General features: G+C 36.7%; 1 protein-coding gene across 1 annotated transcript; it reads right to left on the reverse strand.

Moving 5' to 3' along the window:
• Nucleotides 1-1,245: 1,245 nt before the first annotated feature.
• On the reverse strand, nt 1,246-22,811 carry LOC125661181 (multiple epidermal growth factor-like domains protein 10). Its single transcript, XM_056147499.1, has 9 exons — nt 22,802-22,811; nt 21,393-21,542; nt 19,800-19,949; nt 18,207-18,356; nt 16,621-16,770; nt 5,597-5,746; nt 3,653-3,793; nt 2,362-2,499; nt 1,246-1,554 (listed from the first exon to the last, which is right to left on the reverse strand). Exons 1-9 carry the CDS (start codon nt 22,809-22,811, stop codon nt 1,466-1,468), a joined length of 1,128 nt encoding a protein of 375 aa, XP_056003474.1. The 3' UTR covers nt 1,246-1,465.
• Between the last annotated feature and the right edge of the window lie 824 nt (nt 22,812-23,635).

Raw genomic sequence — 23,635 nt, forward strand, 5'->3', positions numbered from 1 at the left:
GTATATCCAGAAATTTGTGTCTGTCCAACTCTCTTTTTTGTATTGCCTATAGGAATTATGAAATTGGTCACTTTTCGTTACCTTCACCTTTCAGTAGCTTGCTCAATTTAAAAACAAATCATACGCGTTATGAAATATTTATATTCACTGAAGCTTTTCTCTTATATTTCCTTGAAAATAACATTGTTTTCATCATAGCAAATAAATACACGCGTGTTGCAAAACAGTTCGATCCGGTTTTAGTACCACATGTCCCTGTAATTATTATTACCAAATGCGGAGCGTCGTAAAGGTAAAATGATGCATTGTCTGTTCTGTTTAAAGTAACGAAATAGTCAATGGTACCATAATTCAATATTTTGTTATAGTTTATATTCATAAAAATATATTTATAAGTAATAAAAGGTATTTGGTTGTTCTTTTATCGGGTGATGAACGTGACAATAATTGCAAAACAAATTCTGCAATGCTACATGTAGCTGCCTTGATAACCCTATAAAACAACAAACCATCTTATTGTTTTAGTGAGTTCGCTGGAGACAATAGATATATTTTAATGTCACTTTCTTTCATCAATAAATCTATTATCGTTAAAAAAAATTCGTTTGCTGTTAGTAACATTTCATCACATGATTCAAGGCTGTTTATCTTCCAAAAGATAGGGAAAGTGGCACGTCCTTTTTTATTTATTTCGGACGCTGACCTGAAAGCATTGTATAGCAGTAAGCACCCTGCCATTACCATCACTGAGCTATCGAGACTTCGGTGTTTAGAGCGAGCGAGCTGTTTAATGTGAGTAGAAACAGACACCATTGAAATATTGTTCTATATTAATATAATTACTACCGTTCCGATAGCAGCATGTCACTTCGTTTGATCAAGCATACACATTTCTCATAGATTTCACTGAAACATCTTTTACGTTTGTTTTCCGTCAGCAATCGCAATGAAAGATTGACATCATAGTATCGCAACCCAAACGCAATTTTATTGAAACCATCGGCCAAGTACTTAGTGATATGACGATTCAAAAGTGTTATTTTCACAGTTTTCGACGTGAACAGGCAGTTTTCTGGAATGATAGTGTAGAATACATGTAATGGGGAAATCATTACTGCTGACATATTAGTTATTGCTAAGGGAAGTAATTACATGCCATATAAAACAGAGATACTATTAGTCAAACACTATTTGTCCATTGGGAAACATTCACGTGAGTATGATGTTTTGCAACGAAACAATAAATCTCATTAATATTTATCTAATGTGCATGAAATAATTCCTATATAATATACATTTGTTGGCGAAACTTTGAATAATACCGATACAACGAATATAAAGACATATATAACATAGTATAAAAGTCTCCAACTATTCCATGTAATGATATAATCTAAATATATCAATATACTAGTAATATGGTTTCAAAACGTCCTATACTATAGATGTATCGATGTATCTTCTCTTAGTTCCCGGTTTGCTTCTTGCACACCGCGTTACACACATTAGTACAAAGCGATTTACACATGAATCCAGAGGTTCTTGGGTCCCCATCTGAAAGAAAAATGGTGCATCATTTTGAAAGCATTAATCATGGTTGGTAGTTTTGATTAATGATACATTTCATAATCTTTCAATTCTAGAACAGTATGTTACAAGAAATATCCGTTAGACTGCATGCTGGCTTTACATCTAAGTATAAACTATTAGATATTGACTGATTCGTCAGTTTGTCTATTCCACTTATATATATTATATTTATGACCTAGAGTTTGATTTATGGACTGTGAATCATGAGTTCGACCCCCGCTCGTGTCATGGTCGCTGTAACACTACGACGAAGTTAGTGATTGTTCCTTCGCCAAATGGTCGGCATTTAGAAGAGAGTCAGATGTCTTTCGGATGTGACCTTCAAACAAAGGTTTCGTGTTGTGACAGCCATTGTTATGTTAGGGAACCTGCTATGGACCTGAACGCTAAGAGTGCAAAATTCTCGAAAGGGCGTAAAACAAAGAAATATACCAAACTCTAGTCTATCTTTCTGTTTTTTATACATGTAGAAGTAGATATTTCCTTACGACAATGTGTTCTTTATTTCAACCTGTGAACTCACTGTGTGTATTTTTAAAACTCGATTTATATATTTTACATGTTCTATCGTATCTTACAATCGAGACTCATCTTACACTTAATGCATGAAGTCATCATTACGGTGAAAGGTGAAATATGTTTTATTTACAGGGAGCTTATACTATGTTGTGATCTCATTTTTACTAAAACAAAAATCAGACGTAATAATTTTTCTTTAAATAGGGAAATGCCAACTATTTTTGCCATTATTTCTTCGAAAATGGCACCAACCTGTGTCACACTTCTTCCCCTGATATCCCGGTTCACATGAGCCAGGACAGGTTCCGTTGATGTGGTTACACGGTTCGTTGTCTGCACAATAACCACACCTTTCCAAGCAAGTTTTCCCGTAAGATCCATGAATGCATTCTAAAATTTATATTTATCAAATGTGGAAGATATTTAATTTTTTTTATTTTTTTAAAATTTATTTTATGAATACGAATCATTATTATTTAAACTATTAAAATGATCTTATGCGAAAACAACCTGATTAGAAAACAAATGTCTAAAATAGCACAAAGCTAATCAGATTGATACTAAACTATTTTATGGTTCCACGGTTTATATACAAACTGTATCACAAAACATAGAATTAATTAGATAGTTTATGCCTTTGATTAAGCTCTAAAGATAGAACAAAAAAAACGTATACATGTACCTACATACACAAGGAAAGAAACTCCAATAATCCCAAAAGCAATCCATTTCTTACCCTAATTTTACAATGAATGGTTCCCTACCGGATCGATTGTAAATTATTTTAAATGTATAATGAAAAATAATATCGATCATATCCGGGGTAAGACGATCAACTTAACCTCACTGTCCCTTTTTTGATGATATAATACAAATGATGATTTGGCTGATCTATTGGAAGATGTTGTTTTGCACAACAGAAAATGTAGCGTCTGGATTTATCCGCATCTGATAGCAACCGCTCACATGAAAGTCCTATAAAAAATACAAAATAGCGCGTTTCGCAAACACGGACCCCTGGATATACCAGAGGTGGGGTCTGTTGCCTAGGAAGAGTAAAAAAAAAACCTGTCGACCGGTCACACCCGCTGTGAGCCATATTTCTTGAGATATCCGGTAATGAAAAATATGATAAAAGATAATATGCCACAGAAATTGTGCTCGTGTCTATGAACTTATCTCACCAGAAGATTGACATCAAATTATCATCATTATCTTGACCTTTAAACGAGGAGAGATGTGGCTCTAACATTTAGTTTGACAATATTTAAAAAAAACTCTGGACCCGCGCATGTAAATGTAGTTGCGTTTACCAAAACAGTATTACCATGAACATTATCTGGGGCAGCACTGTTTTGTTTTTATGCCAAGTTGAAATTCAGTATTATTTTACTGTGCTAATATTGATAATACAATACTGTGAGGTATTTCAAGTTTAATTGCTACAAATAAAGCTTCAATAAAAGGAGCATTTCAATTGAGAAAAGAAGTTACAGGAAACGCGTGTTAAATATACTTGAGATGCTACTTCAGAATGACCTACTTTCGTTGCAATACGAATTTGTCCATCCATTCATACAACCTCCGGGACACAAGCCGTCTGTTTTACTGCACGGCAATCGATCAGCACAGTGACCACTGCAAGTCACCATACAGTTGTATCCAAAAGTCCCGTCATCGCACCCTGAAAGCAAAGTTACATTTATAGTGAAGAAAGAAAGGTAACTGTGATGTATGATTGCAGAAACGTTGATCACCGAAGCGGAATCACATTATTGGGAAAGAAAAGAACCATTCACGTGATAGCATGGTTATTTCCCAGTGTAATTTCCGCAGTTAACACCAAAACTGATGTCATGAATGTACAAGAAAAATACATTATAATCTTACTGGTATTCTGCAGTACTATACTACTGATATAATACAATTGTGCAGATATTCTACAGGTTAAAATTACAAGGCGATAAAATCGTCCAGAAATTTTGCAGTTTTAAGATTAAAACAATTAATGACTAATGGCTGAAAATGTGAGATCCAGTGTGATTATATAATAGGTCTTAGTACCCCTTGCTTGTCGTGGGAGTCGACTTAATGCGGAATCCTTCGGATGATACCGCGAAACCTAGGTCCCGTGCCATAGCAGGTGTGACACGATACAGATTTCTCCCTGCTCAAATGTCATAAGCACCGAGCATAATTTTGCAGCTATTCCCCAGCAGTGGCGACCCTTCCATACCAGCGAAAAATTCTCGAGCGCGACATTAAGCAATATACAACCCACCAACCAACAGAAATGCGTACTCAATTTACAACCTTTCTAAAATAGTATTCTGGACGAAAAGAAAAGTTACTTTGCTACAATAAAAACGTATAAGTATTTCATGAAAGGGTGAAGATAACAAACACTATCAATCTGATAACTCCTTTAAAGAATACAAAATTAGAATTAGGGAAATGCGGTCTCTGGATATATCTGAGAAGGGATCAGGTTTGTTTTCTATAAAAAAAACGCCATCGTCAGTAGTAAGCATACCTGTCGACCTGTCACACTCGCTGAGAGCCCTATATAAAAGGTGAAGATGATAGCGAACACTGATCAATCTCATAATCCTATAAGCAATACAGAATAGAGCGTTGGGTTGATTAATGATTGATTAAATATTGTTTAACGTGACTCCCGAGAATATTTGACTCATATGGAGACGTCACCACTGCCGGTGAAGGGCTACAAAATTTAGGCCTATGCTCGGCGCTTTTGGCCATTGAGCAGGGAGGGATCTTTATCGTGGCACACCTGCTGTGACGCGGGACCTCGGTTTTTGCGGTCTCATCTGAAGGACCTTAGAGAGTTAAGAGTTAGGCAAACACATATTCCTTGATATACCAGAGGTGGGATCAGGTTCCTAGGGGAAGTTAACATTCCCTGTCGACCGGTAACACCCGCCGTGAGGCCTATAAGCAGAGTTATCTGTAATAAAATTAGTGTGTCAAGAACGGCCTAACATTCGGTATGAAACAAGTCAGACAGCATTTGACCCGATGATAGGTTGGTTAACTAGATTGTTAATACGACCATAGAATTTGTAAAATGTTGACTTTTTAAATAAAACTGTTGAAACTCCTGGAGCATCAACTTGCTGGTGAGTAGCCTGTCTCGCTTTAGAAAATGATTATACGCAGAACAATCTCTTGCATATCGAATCAAATATATTGATCGATTAAACGAGTAATATGTAGCCGAAATCAGTGTGCAAAGAACAGTCTCAATCGGTAAAATACATCACAGCATTTAACTTAATGACAGGTTATATTGGTAAATCAGCTAGTTATCAGGACCATAGAATTTGTGAAATGGTGATTTCAAAGAAAACTGTTCAAACCCTTGAACATCAATTTATTTGTCAGTAGCCTGCCTCGATTTAGAATCTGACCATATGCAGAATGCCCTCATTTCCATATATTCTGCATTTAAATCATATAAGGATACCTTGGTCGCATTTTCCATCAGATGTGCGCTTCCATCCTGGTGCACAATACCCAGAAGGACAAGAACCAGTCACGTGATCACATGTTGCGTTCCCTGCACAATGTCCACAGACACGAAGACAGCTGGTACCGTACATCCCTTTCTCGCAGGCTACAATGATATGAGTTTAATCTTAAATGTTAATTTATCAATGACACTTTGCCTGATATTTTTATTACACTTTCTCCGTCATGATCACTGTATAAGTCAGTACACGCAATGTATTAATTGATTAACAACATAATACTTTTTTAGTCCTTTACTGACGATGTCGACGGTGACTTTCGGTTTACGCTCCGGTCGTCTGTCCGTCAGTTCAGTTTTCCGCACCTTTTTCTCTGTTCTTGCTGATATTTATCGAATATTTAGTACATTCTTTTGCCATAAGAAGTTACAGATCAGGTTCGAATTTTGTCTCAGTCCGTTGATGTTTCACTTAGTTATAGCCCTTGGAAAATAGCATAAATTATCAGTTTTCAAGACTTTTTTATGTGCTTCCAGAAGTTCGTTTGATATTTGGTGCATTGCTTTGCTATAACATATTACAGATTGAGTTTGAATTTCGTCTCAGTCCGGTGATTTGCATTAAGTTATGGCCCTTGAACTTCGAAAAATAGCATGAATTTGTTGCGGTCCATTCATTTTTCACTAAGTTATGGCCCTTGAACTTAACATAAATCATTAGTTTAAGTCCCAGTTTCTCATTTTTGTAGATAAGAGTACTAAACTCAATAAAACCTATAACATAGTAATACAACAATGTAGCTAAGTTATTCATGATCATCTACATTTCACAGTTGATAGAATTGGTTAAATACTTAAACCTAATTATAAATTTATCTTTTTTTTCTGATTTAGTCTTTGTACCTGAATAGTAGTTGACTTCTAACCATTTTCTATCCTGGTTCCCTATTTTTTCCTTTTACCATAACCTACATAATGAACTTTGAATATTGTTGTGGTGCAGTAATTTTTGCAGCCGGTAGGGAACTGTGTATTGCCATGCAATACTCTCAGAATGTTTGCTATATCTAAATTTATAGATTTCGTATTGGAGTATCAGTAGCATGTCTAACATCCGTACAAAGTTTCATCTAAATAAAGGCAATTTGATCTTTAATAGGGTATCTTGTTCACAGTTTCCATCATCTGCATGTTTCCCTCGGGATGAACAATATCGGGAAAGATAAGACCCATTACCGTGATCACAGGGTTTTACCAGGGGTAATGTCCGCAATTGATGGCATGTATGTACAATACCCCGTGACATGCAGTTATAAGACAAATCGCATCTGGTGCATCAAAATTGGTACCGTATAAGTTTTACATACAATAAATTATCACCGATATGATCCAGTTATAAACAATGCATACAATAACATTCCACAGACATTCAACAATTATAACATAAATACAATCAAATGAATGCAAGGTGAAGATAACGAACAGTGATCAATCTCATAACTCCTACAAGCAATACCATTTCTGTGACATTATAGAGTTATAAAATTAATACCATTAAATTCCACAAACATTCTAGAGTTTAGAAATTAAGCAAGGTTATAAAATCCTCCAGAAATTATGCAGTTTCAAAATCACTACAATCAATAACTAATTGTTGAACTGCACATTCAATTCTTGACCCTCCAAAGATAGTTTTCCAGACAAAGAAAAAGTTACGTCACTACACTAAAATGTATAATTACTAAATTGTGTAATCAAATCGTGAAAAGGGGAAAATAACGAACCCTGATCAATTAGAGTAATTACAAATTATATAATGCGCTATATAAATGCCGTACATTATTATTATTAATCTCTTCACACATATAAAGAATACTAAATTAAGAGTAGGGAAACAGGAATCCCTGGATGTACCAATGGTGGGATCCCTGTCAACCTGTCACACTCACTGTGAACCCTATATCTAAATCAGGTAAACCGTAATCCGTAGTCAAATCAGTGTGCTTGATGTCAAATGCATTTAAGGAATAACTTGAAATATCTAATTATATTATTGAAACCGGCTTTATAGTTTTCCAATAATTGCAGTTGGGGGCAACTTAATGAGGCATGGGATCAGGGGCGGGGGCACCTTGGCGCCCAGGGTCAATCCTGGGCTAAGCCCTGGTGGATATCCTATGTCGTATTTTTTACTATTTTCTGTCATTTTTGATAGAGGTAAATCAATACGATGACGCAAATTTTAAGAATTTTTGAAAAAAAGTAAATTCTCCCAATAAAAAATATTCAATAAATCAAAATATTTTGTCATTTATTGCTCTGAAAGTGACGAAATTATTTCTTCTTTTATCCTTTACATTTTTTTAAATAAGAGACCACAATTTACCTAAAAATTTGAAAAAGAACCAGAGCCACAAAGTACTAAAATTGGCCCTTTCGCCAAAATAAATGAAACTTTCACAGTTGATGCTCTAGAATTTATAGGTTATAGAACAATTTATTTTACAACTATATCTTTTCTAGTTTTCGTTTTACAGTCGTTTAAACTTTGTGTTGTTTTTCAGCAGAAAAGCTATATAACGTTATGTTGTTGACGTTATGAGAATCACAGTGTAATACACAAAAAATGGACGCATTGGTTAATATATATTCTTTGGGCTTATTCTGGTTGTAAATCACAGCTAATAAAATACTAGGAACTTGTATATTTTCTATCACGATGTTTAAATTTGTGATATATCCCCCCTCCCCACTACATAACACTTTACTATTTTTTCCCGCTGTATTGGACATAATTAAAAAATCGTGATCAAATATTAAAATTCTTTGCAGTGAAAGGACCACAGCAAATAGTATTGGTTTACCGTCTATCTCAAAGACGAGTTTATGTTTTCAAGTTGCATTTATATCTATTCGTATCAATTTCCATTAAAATTGATATTAATTGACGATAAAAAAAAGAAGAGAGACAACTGTATAATTTTGGTTAAACTTGAGTAATTATAGTAACTAATTAGAAAATGGATTTTTTGAAGATCCACCTCGTAAACAAAATTTTTTTTAAAAATAAAACACGGTGGACCTTTAAAATTGTCGGCACCTCTGAAGTCTTAATTTTCTGAGCGAGGTAGACCTTTAAGTCCACGGAGGATCTAAGTGGATATCTGACATCTGTGTCTCCTTTGTGCCAACGTGCACCTTTGTGTGATAAAAAAAGATAATAATTACTAAGCGAAATATTAGTGGGTGAAAATTAAAACGTATAAAACGGCGACTTGTATATATTCATATCATTTAATGATGTATATTATTGTAAATTTGAAATAGTAAGTTAATTTTAACAAATGCACCTTCACTGTCTATCTTTAAAGAATTATCATACTGATTTGATAACTTAGTTAAATTGTTTACATGTTGGAGTTTGCTATTCGAAACAATTCATCTTAATTACTCTTAACTTATGACGTTTGTTATGCATTAGTTTTTCACGTTTATATGTTTGAAGCAGATAAATTGTTTTTAAAACCCCCAGAAATAGAGTGGACAGTGTCGCTAAATGGATTTTAATTATCTCTAAGTAGAAACCTCAACATGTTTGTAAATCGGGATTATTTCTTGTATATAGATATATCAAGATATTGATACATATCCGTATGCAGACTTCCCCGTAGACGTTCACACCTAAATTCTCGACACCCCGTACACAAACACCTGTACGTGTTAGTCGGCACATTGTTTCACAGCACGAGCAGCACGAGTTCACCAAATAAGAGACTTTCAGGATCATTTGACTTTAAAAATGAACAAACGAATATCACATGATATAAATTGGCAATGATTTCAACTTGATAAATAGCATGAGTTATACCAGCTGAAAGAAATGTGGACCATAAAATGACAAATAAAAGCATTGAGTTTTGGGTCCATTCTGCTCTTCGTGGACTGAATACATTTTGTTATCGAAGATGGAAAAAATTATTTTAAAAATGCCTAGATTGTCCGCTTGCATAAACATGTATTACGGTGGTAAAAAATCTAGTAAATCCAATGAAGTTGTTGTAATATAGCTTATATATTTGTTTTATTTTTGACTGAGAGGGCGTCAGATAGCAAGGCACGTAACATCGGTTTTAAAAAGAGAGGGGGCAGTCCTAACTTGTGCCAGCCGAATAATTTAACACGGAAGAAAAAGAAATTAAATATATCAGAATGAAGTGGAATGGTTAATTAATAAGAAGAATATTGTTCATTTCAAGATTTGATTAAACTTCCCGTACCTGTATACAATTACTCTCTCTCTCTCTCTCTCTCTCTCTCTCTCTCTCTCTCTCTCTTCTCTCTCTCTCTCTCTCTCTCTCTCCTTCTTTCTCTCTCTCTATCTCTCTATCTCTCTCTCAGTTATAGATTCAGTACTGTTGTATAGCGTGTATGAATAGAAGCAACTAAAATACAAATCGTCAAATCATTTTGTCTATATTTTTTGTGTGTGTAAACTAGTTGCATTTGACACCGATATTTCAAAGCAGCAGACTTGAATGGGTCGACACTGCACACTTAAAGAAATTGAATTCGGGAGGGTGATTGGGACAGTTTGAGTGGATGAAGACCACCACCGCCACCACACACATGTACACCATTTTTGAAGATTGGTCAATTTAAGCACAATTCCCTGCTGCTATTGTAGGCTGGATTATTAAATTAAGATATATTTATTGGCAAAACACATGTCCAGTTTATTAATTGGCAAAACATATATACCGCTTACCCCAATCTCCCAAAGGGTGTTGGTAATAGGTATAAACTACCTCTTTTCTGAGTGTAAAAAACAAATGACATGACATGACAAACCGAACCAGTGCGCGTGACCTTTGACCTTTTGACCCCAAAATCGATAGGGAACATCTTCATCCCATTGGGTAGTCCTTATGTATTTTATGGTGACTGTAGGTGGAAAGGATAACGCTTTAGAGCCCGGAAACCATATTGCTACTTCGATGTCCAGTGCGCGTGACCTTTGACCTTTTGACCCCAAAATCGATAGGAACATCTTCATCCCATGGGTAGTCCATATGTATGATATGGTGACTGCAGGGTGAAAGGATAATGTTTTAGAGCCCGGAAACCATTGCGTCTACAGACGGACGGACGGACGGACGGACAGACAGACGGACAACCCGATTTCAGTATATCCCCCCACAACTTGTTGCGGGGGGTATAATAAATGAGAAATGTGACATGTCAATTGATGACAAAGTGATTGGGAATAATATAAATGAACTTCATCCAAACATAAAAATTTCAAGAGTACCTTGTAAAGGTAATTGGATACAAAAAACACAGAGGTATCATGTATAACTTGAATTAGTTCGTAATTGTGCTGTTGAATTGATGAGCGATATATATAATTGAATTGTTGCTTTCTTCTAATTAATGAATTCAGCAGCATAAATAATATGCTATCAACAATTAAATTAATGCGCACAATAATTCAGAATTGGAGATATTATTGATTATATTTGAAGAGATCTTTAAATGAATTGTTGCTCTCATCAACTGAATTGATAACATCTTCAAATAATTAAAGATATCTTCAATTATTTGAGTTGATGTTAATTTGGCGCTCTATATAGTTCTGCACCTATTGATGACAAAAGTTCGTGAATATATGATATCTTTTTCCCCTGAGAGTTTATTCACACTAAATCAAAATCTTGATTTAATGTAAAATTGGGATACATGACATCAAACACTGTAAACAGAAACCGGGCTTAGCTTGGAATTATTTTCAGAAAAGAATCATGGTCACTGATATCCTCTTCAGAGAAGTGGACAGGCATAGCCTACATGGGTCCACGGATGTATGCTATGTAGCCCAGCAGATATGTGGGAAGATTTTGCTACTAGTGATACAAGCATGAAATTTGGTACACTGCTAGAGCATTCCGCTAGGAAAAGTTTTGGATATAGTGACATTTCCAATTTCTCCTTGGGCCAAAATGGCGGTCATTCTGTTAAAATCGCCATTTTCAAGTAATATGCGACACAGGATCCATGTTAATATAACTATATTTACTTATCAAAAAGCACATCAATGACGTTTTTCCACATAAGCAGGCTCTGGGGTGCCAGTTAATTGTGTCAAAGCTTACACATCATTCATTTGGCCCTTCTTACCAAAAAATAGTTTGAACTCTTAAAAACAAACTTAGGAAATGCGAAGAAAATGAACTGGATATGTCACTTTAACACCCTGGGAGTGCTCCTGTTTGACTTTTACACAAAATATAGTGCACAGAAAAGGCTTGGATCCAAGTGATATAGTATTCTACATGAGTGTGTACAAGTTTGTAATATCTCCTGTAAACACTCTTGTATACTCCCTTCCGCAGTGGCACAGAGCTGTGTACTGGAATGTAGCCTCAACGCGCTGTTCTCTGAAACCCATCTTGCATTCACATGTTATAAATTCCCGCTATGTATCAGTTGCCTGCGGGAGGATTGTCCTATACATACCCCAGTCATTATTAACCTTAACCCAATCCTATTTACTTGGAGAAGGAATCTCTGGTATGGAAATCGTCATCTGACCGGTACATGTACCCAACAGAAGCCGGTTTGGTGGGCAGCTCTCTGATATACTCAGAGCTTCTAGAGTTGGTGGGATGGCCTCTAATGATCTGCCACTCTGGGTAAAGAGATGCTTGCAAGCCTCATTGACATGTTCTAGGCTGCTGGTTCGATCGTAGATTAGGAAAACAAAACACTCCAGTGGATCCATGTGGTAATTTATAACTGCAATGGTTTGGCATAACAGCTAATGCACAGAAAGCTATAGTGACGTCATTACAGGATTTCCATGTTTCCCATGTTGTTTTCTCCTCCCACGGTATCATACCCAGCGAAGGCGTGCAAGAATGGTAACTCTCGGCACTTGTTCAGTGCCATAGCCATTTTGCGGGCAGCCAAGAAATTCTTTTCTGTGGAAAAGCAACCCAAGGTTTATCGATGTCCAGCTGTTGTTACTGTAAGGATCAAATATATGTGTCCAATGTGAAGATCGACACCTTAGTATAGCCCCGCCTCACTACATCTTGGGCAGGGAGTCGTATTCTCGTATCTGCCTCCTCCTGACTGCACAGGGAGCCCACAGTAACACCTCGTGGTTGTATACAAAGCATGTCTTTGTGGTTTGTGCTGATGATTTGCTTCTCTGTTTTCGTGGTTGATATCCTAGTTGCTAGGAAGGCAAACAATTATATCTTGTTTTCATGTATGCGGAGGAAGGCGTGTCAGTTCCCTGGGGTGATGGCTCAACTCGTCTCCTGATGCTTTACCCCTCTTCCTGGTGTCTATTTTCAACTGTCTGGGAAGTTGCAAACAAATCTACCCTGTTTGAATGCTGTAGCTGAGATGTGATATACGGTAAGAATAGTATGTATACTCAGAGACTTAAACAAGCACTTCCTGAACTGAGGTTATTATCAAAAGTTATTTATTGCCCCTTTTTTGAATTGATCTCCCTAGCCCCAGGGGGCAAAGTGAAACCTCCTTCTGGACGAAGCGGTAGATTCTGCTCACCAAATCCATGGAGATGTTCAGCACCCTATTATAGGAGATCGAGAGACGCAGGTGGAACAAAGCATCAACCATGTTTCGTTTACAAGTTTTATGTGCATTAGAGTGTCCAGGTACACATGTGTGGGAGTCTTCCAATTGTGGCTGTGTCTGATAGACTCGATACTACTGGTACTGCATGCGTAGCTGTCGAAAATGAGGAGTTGTGAGACTATGGGAGTAGGTGTTGATACATATGAGTGGCTTGACTGCTCTTCAAGACTTGGATGTTAGGACCATTTAAGACCATACCACCTAGTGCTACAGAGAAGAAGAAACCGGCGTTTCTTAGCAGTGGCTTTCAAATGAACCACGAAAGTTGTCATCATTTTCAACATTGTATATATCTTCTATAGAAATATTTCTTGTCGAAAATATATCGGCTTAATTTCTCTTAGAGACAAAGCAAACGCAAATATATCGATTGTTGCTTTCTTATATAACTGATATACATTTAGAACAAATCAGTTTATAACGAATTCTTTGAAATATGAATTCGCTATAAATGTATAGCGAAGTTTCACAGAGTGTCAGCAGAAATTCGCTATATCAGAATTTTGCCGTATTCCAGTTATCTGGTGACGCCGGAATTTTTCATTGGTGTAAGAGAGAACCCAGATACAATGGACATGGGAAGAGACCACCGACCTTCCGAGAGTAAACTGGGAAACTTTCTCACTTACCGGCGCAAGCGGGATTCGAACCCGCGTCCCCCACAGGTGAGAGGTCGAGTGATTTTGAGCGTGATGCCCTAACAACTCCGCCACGGAGTTGGTTGGTTTTACGTCCCTTTGAGAATTGTTAACTCATATTGAGACATCGACAGTTGTGTGTGAAGTACTACAAATGTAGTGTCAAAGGCCGTAGCAGTGATGGTTCTTTAACGTGTCAACGCACGCCGCGAATCAGGATCTCCATTATAAGGTCATATTTGAAAGACCCATGATTTTGAATTTTAAATGCCGACCGTTTGACGGAGCAAACACGATAAACATAGCTCTAAATTAGTGGTACTTCACCTACAGCTGATGACGTCTTAATATGAGTGATCAATTCTCGACGGAACGTAAAACAAACAATCACACATTTACCTTATGAATTCACCAAAATTACCAAAGCTTTTGATGCAATCTGGATTTATGATACAGAGCAGTCAACGAACATACCGTATTTACTGCGACAAATAGATCCATAGCGAAGATGTTCTTCTTAAGATAAGCAGGTTAATTTTAGCTATTTGTTGGAGCATATATTATGAACATACTCACCAACTTCTACATCTTCTTCCCATGGAGATCTGTGTGGTAATGATTATAGGGATAGTTTTTATTACTTCCTAGATTTTCCTGCTTTTACCCTTATAAGAAATGGGCTGCTAAACTGTTTCAAACAGTACGCATTTACCGATGCCAAATGTTTATGCATTTTCCCGATTTGTCAATAAATGTTAATAAAAAACTCTCTGATGCTGTATATTCCTATGTAAGCATCTTGATTAAATAATCTTGTGACTTACGTTCACATATTTCACTCTGTTGATATATATATAGTTTATGATCTATTTTATGAGTATTATCTCCTCATTATTAATACCCTTTTCTTCGCTTAACTGCATCATGATCCATCGGCAAACACCCACATATTATTTTGAACTTAATGATACGTTTAATGCACCACTGCCTTCATTTCAGATTATTGTAAGACTCTAAATTAAAGTCCCTATAAGAATGGACGTTGATTATCTGGCTTATTGCATACACGTTCCTACAATACAACAACCTTGCCTTCATATCTAAAAATCATACCTTGGTCACATTTCCGATCTGATGTCTGCTTCCATCCAGGTTTACACTTTTGTGACGGACAAGAACCATTCACGTAATCACATTTAGCCTTCCCTTTACAATGTCCACAGCCATGGGTACAGTTAGGGCCGTAGAATCCTTTCTCACAGGCTACAATAATGAGAGTTTTCACTGCATGAAAACTATGGTTTCAATGGTGCGGAAACTGTGCGGGGACTATGCGGAAACTTAACAAAACAAATGGATTACGCAAGGTTTCAGTTACTGAACTGAATAAAAGAATCGTTAAAATATATCATCAAATCATGGTCAAGTCATGGTTCATAGGGTCATGAAGAATACCCGGCATGGGATCGGGACAGTAGAGATAAGAACAAGACATTTCTTTATTGTTTACATTGTCAACCAAATAACGGCATTTCCTTACACAATGTTCTTCATAATCATCCATTATGTTTTATCAATTTCACTTCATAAAAATGATAGAAAATAATACAAATGATTAAATACGAGACATATTTCAAGCTCTGTAAAATCCAGGAGCTTCCGGAGGCTTCACTCCAGGACCCCGACCACTGGACCCACTGGGGTATCAAGGGGGCCCCAGACCCCTTGACCCATAGAAATTGTAGTGCTTACGGCCGCAGCAGTGAGGAGGGTTCTTTAACGTGGCAACGCACGCCGCTAATCGGGATCTCCATTTTAAGGTCATATTCGAAAGACCCGTGATTTTCAATTCTAAATGCCGAACGTTTGACGAAGGAGCAAACATGCAACGAACAGGTCAAAATTTGTGATACTTCACCTACAGCTGATGGCGTCTCAATATGAGTGAAAAATTCTCGACGGAACGTAAAACACACAATCAAACATCTACCATATGATTTCAACAAAATTATCAAAAATCTTCATGCAATTTGGATTTATAATACAGAGCAGTCAACGAATAAAGCGTATTTACTGCGACAAATAGATACACAGCGAAGATGTTCTTCTTAAGATAAACAGGTTAATTTTAGCTATTTGTTGGAGCATATATTATGAAAATACTCACCAACTTCTCCATCTTCTTCCCGTGGAGATCTGTGTGGTAATGATTATAGGGATAGTTTTTATTATTTCCTAGATTTTCCTAATTTTACCCTTATAAGAAATAGGCTGCTAAACTGTTTCAAACAGTACGCATTTACCGATGCAAAATGTTTATGCATTTTCCTCCGATTTGTCAATATATGTTAATAAAAATATTTTGATGTTGTACATACCTATGTAAGCATCTTCATTAAATAATTGTGTGTCTTACGTTCACATATTTCACTTTGTTGATGTATATATAGTGTATTATGTATTTTATGAGTACATGTCGTATCTCCTCATTATTATTACCCTTTTCTTCACTTAACTGTTCTATGATCCATCGGCAAACATACAAATATCATTTTGAATTTAATGAAACAACGTTTAATGCACCACTGCCATCATTTCAGATTATTTTAAGACTCTAAGTTAAAGTCCCTACTGGAAATGACGTTGATTATCTGGCTTATTGCATACATGTTCCTGTAATACAACAACCTTGCCTTCACATCTTAAAAATCATACCTTGGTCACATTTCCGATCTGATGTCTGCTTCCATCCAGGTTTACACTCTCGTGACGGACAAGAACCATTCACATGATCACATTTAGCCTTCCCTTTACAATGTCCACAGCCATGGGTACAGTTAGGGCCGTAGAATCCTTTCTCACAGGCTACAATAATGAGAGTTTTCATTGCATGAAAACTATGGTTTCCATGGTGCGGAGACTACGCGGAAACTTAAGAAAACAAATGGATTACGCAAGGTTTCAGTTACTGAACTGAATAAAACAATCGTTAAAATATATCATCAAATCATGGTCAAGTCATGGTTCATAGGGTCATGAAGAGTACCCGGCATGGGATCGGGGCAGTAGAGACAAGAACAAGACATTTCTTTATTGTTTACATTGTCAACCAAATAACGGCATTTCCTTACACAACGTTCTCAATAATCATCCATTGTGTTATCAATTTCACTTGATAAAAATGATAGAAAATAAGACAAATGACTAAATACGAGACATATTTCAAGCTCTATAAAATCCAGGAGCCTCCGGGGGCTTAACTCCAGGACCCCGACCACTGGACCAACTGGGGTATCAAGGGGGCCCCAGATCCCCAGACCCATATAAATTGTAGTGCTTACGGCTGCAGCAGTGAGGAAGGTTCTCTAACGTGTCAATGCACCCCGCGAATCGGGATCTCCATTTTAAGATTATATTCGAAAGACCCGTGATTTTCAATTCTAAATGCCGAACGTTTGACGAAGGAGCAAACACGCAACGAACAGCTCTAAATTTGTGATACTTCACCTACAGCTAATGGCGTCTCAATATGAGTGAAAAATTCTCGAAGGAATGTAAAACACACAATCAAACATCTACCATATGATTTCACCAAAATTATCAAAAATGTTCATGCAATATGGATTTATGATACAGAGCAGTCAACGAACACACCGTATTTACTGCGACAAATAGGTACACAGCGAAGATGTTCTTAAGATAAACAGGTTAATTTCAGCTGTTTGTTGGAGCATATATTATGAAAATATTCACCAACTTCTACATCTTCTTCCCGTGGAGATCTGTGTAGTTATGATTATAGGGATAGTTTTTATTATTTCCTAGATTTTCCTAATTTTACCCTTATAAGAAATAGGCTGCTAAACTGCTTCAAACAGTACGCATTTACTGATGCAAAATGTTTATGCATTTTCCTCCGAATTGTCAATAGATGTTAATAAAAATATTTTGATACTGTACATACCTATGTAAGCATCTTCATTAAATAATCGTGTGTCTTACGTTCACATATTTCATTCTGTTGATGTATATATAGTGTATTATCTATTTTATGAGTACATGTCGTATCTCCTCATTATTATTACCCTTTTCTTCACTTAACTGTACCATGGTCCATCGGCAAACATACAAATATCATTTTGAATTTAATGAAACAACGTTTAATGCACCACTGCCATCATTTCAGATTATTTTAAGATTCTAAGTTAAAGTCCCTACAGGAAGTGACGTTGATTATCTAGCTTATTGCATACACGTTCCTGTAATACAGAAACCTTGCCTTCACATCTTAAAAATCATACCTTGGTCACATTTCCGATCTGATGTCTGCTTCCATCCAGGTTTACACTCTCGTGACGGACAAGAACCATTCACGTGATCACATTTAGCCTCCCCTTTGCAATATCCACAGCCACGGGTACAGTTAGGGCCATATAATCCTTTCTCACAGGCTACAATAATGAGAGTTTTCACTGCATGAAAACTATGATTTACATGGTGCGGAAACTGTGTGGTGACTATGCAGAAACTTAAGAAAACAAATGGATTACGCAAGGTTTCATTTACTGAACTGAATAAAAGAATCGTTAAAATACATCATCAAATCATGGTCAAGTCATGGTTCATGAGATCATGAAGTGTACCCGGCATGGGATCGGGACAGTAGATACAAGAACAAGACATTTCTTTATTGTTTACATTGTTAACCAAATAATGGCATTTCCTTACCCAACGTTCTTCATAATCACCCATTGTGTTTTATCAATTTCACTTGATAAAAATGATAGAAAATAAGACAAATGACTAAATACGAGACATATTTCAAGCTCTGTAAAATCCAGGAGCTTCCGGGGGCTTCACTCCAGGACCCCGACCACTGGACCCACTGGGGTATCAAGGGGGCCCCAGACCCCTTGACCCATAGAAATTGTAGTGCTTACGGTCGCAGCAGTGAGGAGGGTTCTTTAACACGCAGCGAATCGGGATCTCCATTTTAAGGTCATATTCGAAAGACCCGTGATTTTCAATTCTAAATGCCGAACGTTTGACGAAGGAGCAAACATGCAACGAACAGGTCTAAATTTGTGATACTTCACCTACAGCTGATGGCGTCTCAATATGAGTGAAATATTCTCGACGGAACGTAAAACACACAATCAAACATCTACCATATGATTTCACCAAAATTATCAAAAATCTTCATGCAATATGGATTTATGATACAGAGCAGTCAACGAACATAACGTATTTACTGCGACAAAATAGATACACAGCGAAGATGTTCTTCTTAAGATAAGCAGGTTAATTTTAGCTATTTGTTGGAGCATATAATATGAAAATATTCACCAACTTCTACATCTTCTTCCCGTGGAGAGCTGTGTGGTAATGATTATAGGGATAGTTTTTATTATTTCCTAGATTTTCCTAATTTTACCCTTATAAGAAATAGGCTGTTAAACTGTTTCAAACAGTACGCATTTACCGATGCACAAATGTTTATGCATTTTCCTCCGATTTGTCAATAGATGTTAATAAAAATATTTTGATGCTGTACATATCTAGATAATCATTTTGATTAAATAAGCGTGTGTCTTACGTTCACAAATTTCACTCTGTTGATGTATATATAGTTTATTATCTATTTTATGAGTACATGTAGTATCTCCTCATTATTATTACCTTTTCTTCACTTAACTATACCATGATCCATCGGCAAACATACAAATATCCTTTTGAATTTAATGAAACAACGTTTAATGCACCACTTCCATCATTTCAGATTATTTTAGGACTCTAAGTTAAAGTCCCTACATGAAGTGACGTTGACGATCTGGCTTATTGCATACACGTTCCTGTAATACAGAAACCTTGCCTTCACATCTTAAAAATCATACCTTGGTCACATTTCCGATCTGATGTCTGCTTCCATCCAGGTTTACACTCTCGTGACGGACAAGAACCATTCACGTGATCACATTTAGCCTCCCCTTTGCAATATCCACAGCCACGGGTACAGTTAGGGCCATATAATCCTTTCTCACAGGCTACAATAATGAGAGTTTTCACTGCATGAAAACTATGATTTACATGGTGCGGAAACTGTGTGGTGACTATGCAGAAACTTAAGAAAACAAATGGATTACGCAAGGTTTCATTTACTGAACTGAATAAAAGAATCGTTAAAATACATCATCAAATCATGGTCAAGTCATGGTTCATGAGATCATGAAGTGTACCCGGCATGGGATCGGGACAGTAGATACAAGAACAAGACATTTCTTTATTGTTTACATTGTTAACCAAATAATGGCATTTCCTTACCCAACGTTCTTCATAATCACCCATTGTGTTTTATCAATTTCACTTGATAAAAATGATAGAAAATAAGACAAATGACTAAATACGAGACATATTTCAAGCTCTGTAAAATCCAGGAGCTTCCGGGGGCTTCACTCCAGGACCCCGACCACTGGACCCACTGGGGTATCAAGGGGGCCCCAGACCCCTTGACCCATAGAAATTGTAGTGCTTACGGTCGCAGCAGTGAGGAGGGTTCTTTAACACGCAGCGAATCGGGATCTCCATTTTAAGGTCATATTCGAAAGACCCGTGATTTTCAATTCTAAATGCCGAACGTTTGACGAAGGAGCAAACATGCAACGAACAGGTCTAAATTTGTGATACTTCACCTACAGCTGATGGCGTCTCAATATGAGTGAAATATTCTCGACGGAACGTAAAACACACAATCAAACATCTACCATATGATTTCACCAAAATTATCAAAAATCTTCATGCAATATGGATTTATGATACAGAGCAGTCAACGAACATAACGTATTTACTGCGACAAAATAGATACACAGCGAAGATGTTCTTCTTAAGATAAGCAGGTTAATTTTAGCTATTTGTTGGAGCATATAATATGAAAATATTCACCAACTTCTACATCTTCTTCCCGTGGAGAGCTGTGTGGTAATGATTATAGGGATAGTTTTTATTATTTCCTAGATTTTCCTAATTTTACCCTTATAAGAAATAGGCTGTTAAACTGTTTCAAACAGTACGCATTTACCGATGCACAAATGTTTATGCATTTTCCTCCGATTTGTCAATAGATGTTAATAAAAATATTTTGATGCTGTACATATCTAGATAATCATTTTGATTAAATAAGCGTGTGTCTTACGTTCACAAATTTCACTCTGTTGATGTATATATAGTTTATTATCTATTTTATGAGTACATGTAGTATCTCCTCATTATTATTACCTTTTCTTCACTTAACTATACCATGATCCATCGGCAAACATACAAATATCCTTTTGAATTTAATGAAACAACGTTTAATGCACCACTTCCATCATTTCAGATTATTTTAGGACTCTAAGTTAAAGTCCCTACATGAAGTGACGTTGACGATCTGGCTTATTGCATACACGTTCCTGTAATACAGAAACCTTGCCTTCACATCTTAAAAATCATACCTTGGTCACATTTCCGATCTGATGTCTGCTTCCATCCAGGTTTACACTCTCGTGACGGACAAGAACCATTCACGTGATCACATTTAGCCTTCCCTTTACAATGTCCACAGCCATGGGTACAGTTAGGGCCATATAATCCTTTCTCACAGGCTACAATAATGAGAGTTTTCACTGCATGAAAACTATGGTTTCAATGGTGCGGAAACTGTGCGGGAACTATGCGGAAACTTAAGAAAACAAATGCATTCCGCAAGGTTTTAGTTATTGAACTGAATAAAACAATCGTTAAAATATATCATCAAATCATGGTCAAGTCATGGTTCATAAGGTCATGAAGAGTATCCGGCATGGGATCGGGACAGTAGAGACAAGAACAAGACATTTCTTTATTGTTTACATTGTTAACCAAATAATGGCATTTCCTTACCCAACGTTCTTCATAATCACCCATTGTGTTTTATCAATTTCACTTGATAAAAATGATAGAAAATAAAACAAATGACTAAATACGAGACATATTTCAAGCTCTGTAAAATCCAGGAGCCTCCGGGGGCTTCACTCCAGGACCCCGACCACTGGACCCACTGGGGTATCAAGGGGGCCCCAGATCCCCTGACCCATAGAAATTGTAGTGCTTACGGTTGCAGCAGTGAGGAGGGCTCTTTGACATGTCAACGCATGCCGCGAATCGGGATCTCCATATTAAGGTCATATTCGAAAGACCCGTGATTTTCAATTCTAAATGCCGAACGTTTGATGAAGGAGCAAACATGCAACGAACAGGTCTAAATTTGTGATACTTCACCTACAGCTGATGGCGTCTCAATATGAGTGAAAAATTCTCGACGGAACGTAAAACACACAATCAAACATCTACCATATGATTTCACCAAAATTATTAAAAATGTTCATGCAATTTGGATTTATGATACAGAGCAGTCAACGAACATAACGTATTTACTGCGACAAATAGATACATAGTGAAGATGTTCTTCTTAAGGTAAACAGGTTAATTTTAGCTATTTGTTGGAGCATATATTATGAAAATATTCACCAACTTCTACATCTTCGTCCTGTGGAGATCTGTGTGGTAATGATTATAGGGTAAGTTTTTATTACTTCCTAGATTTTCCTAATTTTACTCTTATAAGAAATAGGCTGCTAAACTGTTTCAAACAGTACGCATTTACCGATGCACAAATGTTTATGCATTTTCCTCCGATTTGTCAATAGATGTTAATAAAAATATTTTGATGTTGTACATACCTATGTAAGCATCTTCATTAAATAATTGTGTGTCTTACGTTCACATATTTCACTCTGTTGATGTATATATAGTGTATTATCTATTTTATGAGTACATGTAGCATCTCCTCATTATTATTACCCTTTTCTTCACTTAACTGTACCATGATCCATCGGCAAACATACAAATATCATTTTGAATTTAATGAAACAACGTTTAATGCACCACTGCCATCATTTCAGATTATTGTAAGACTATAAATTAAAGTCCCTACAGGAAGTGACGTTGATTATCTGGCTTATTGCATACACGTTCCTGTAATACAGCAAGCTTGCCTTCACACCTTAAAAATCATACCTTGGTCACATTTCCGATCTGATGTCTGCTTCCATCCAGGTTTACACTCTCATGACGGACAGGAACCATTCACGTGATCACATTTAGCCTTCACTTTACAATGTCCACAGTCATGGGTACAGTTAGGGCCGTAGAATCCTTTCTCACAGGCTACAATAATGAGAGTTTTCACTGCATGAAAACTATGGTTTCCATGGTGCGGAGACTACGCGGAAACTTAAGAAAACAAATGGATTACGCAAGGTTTCAGTTACTGAACTGAATAAAACAATCGTTAAAATACATCATCAAATCATGGTCAAGTCATGGTTCATAAGGTCATGAAGAGTACCCGGCATGGGATCGGGACAGTAGAGACAAGAACAAGACATTTCTTTATTGTTTACATTGTTAACCAAATAATGGCATTTCCTTACCCAACGTTCTTCATAATCACCCATTGTGTTTTATCAATTTCACTTGATAAAAATGATAGAAAATAAAACAAATGACTAAATACGAGACATATTTCAAGCTCTGTAAAATCCAGGAGCCTCCGGGGGCTTCACTCCAGGACCCCGACCACTGGACCCACTGGGGTATCAAGGGGGCCCCAGATCCCCTGACCCATAGAAATTGTAGTGCTTACGGTTGCAGCAGT

Source organism: Ostrea edulis, chromosome 8 (assembly GCF_947568905.1).
Source record: "Ostrea edulis chromosome 8, xbOstEdul1.1, whole genome shotgun sequence".
Lineage (NCBI taxonomy): Eukaryota > Metazoa > Mollusca > Bivalvia > Ostreida > Ostreidae > Ostrea > Ostrea edulis.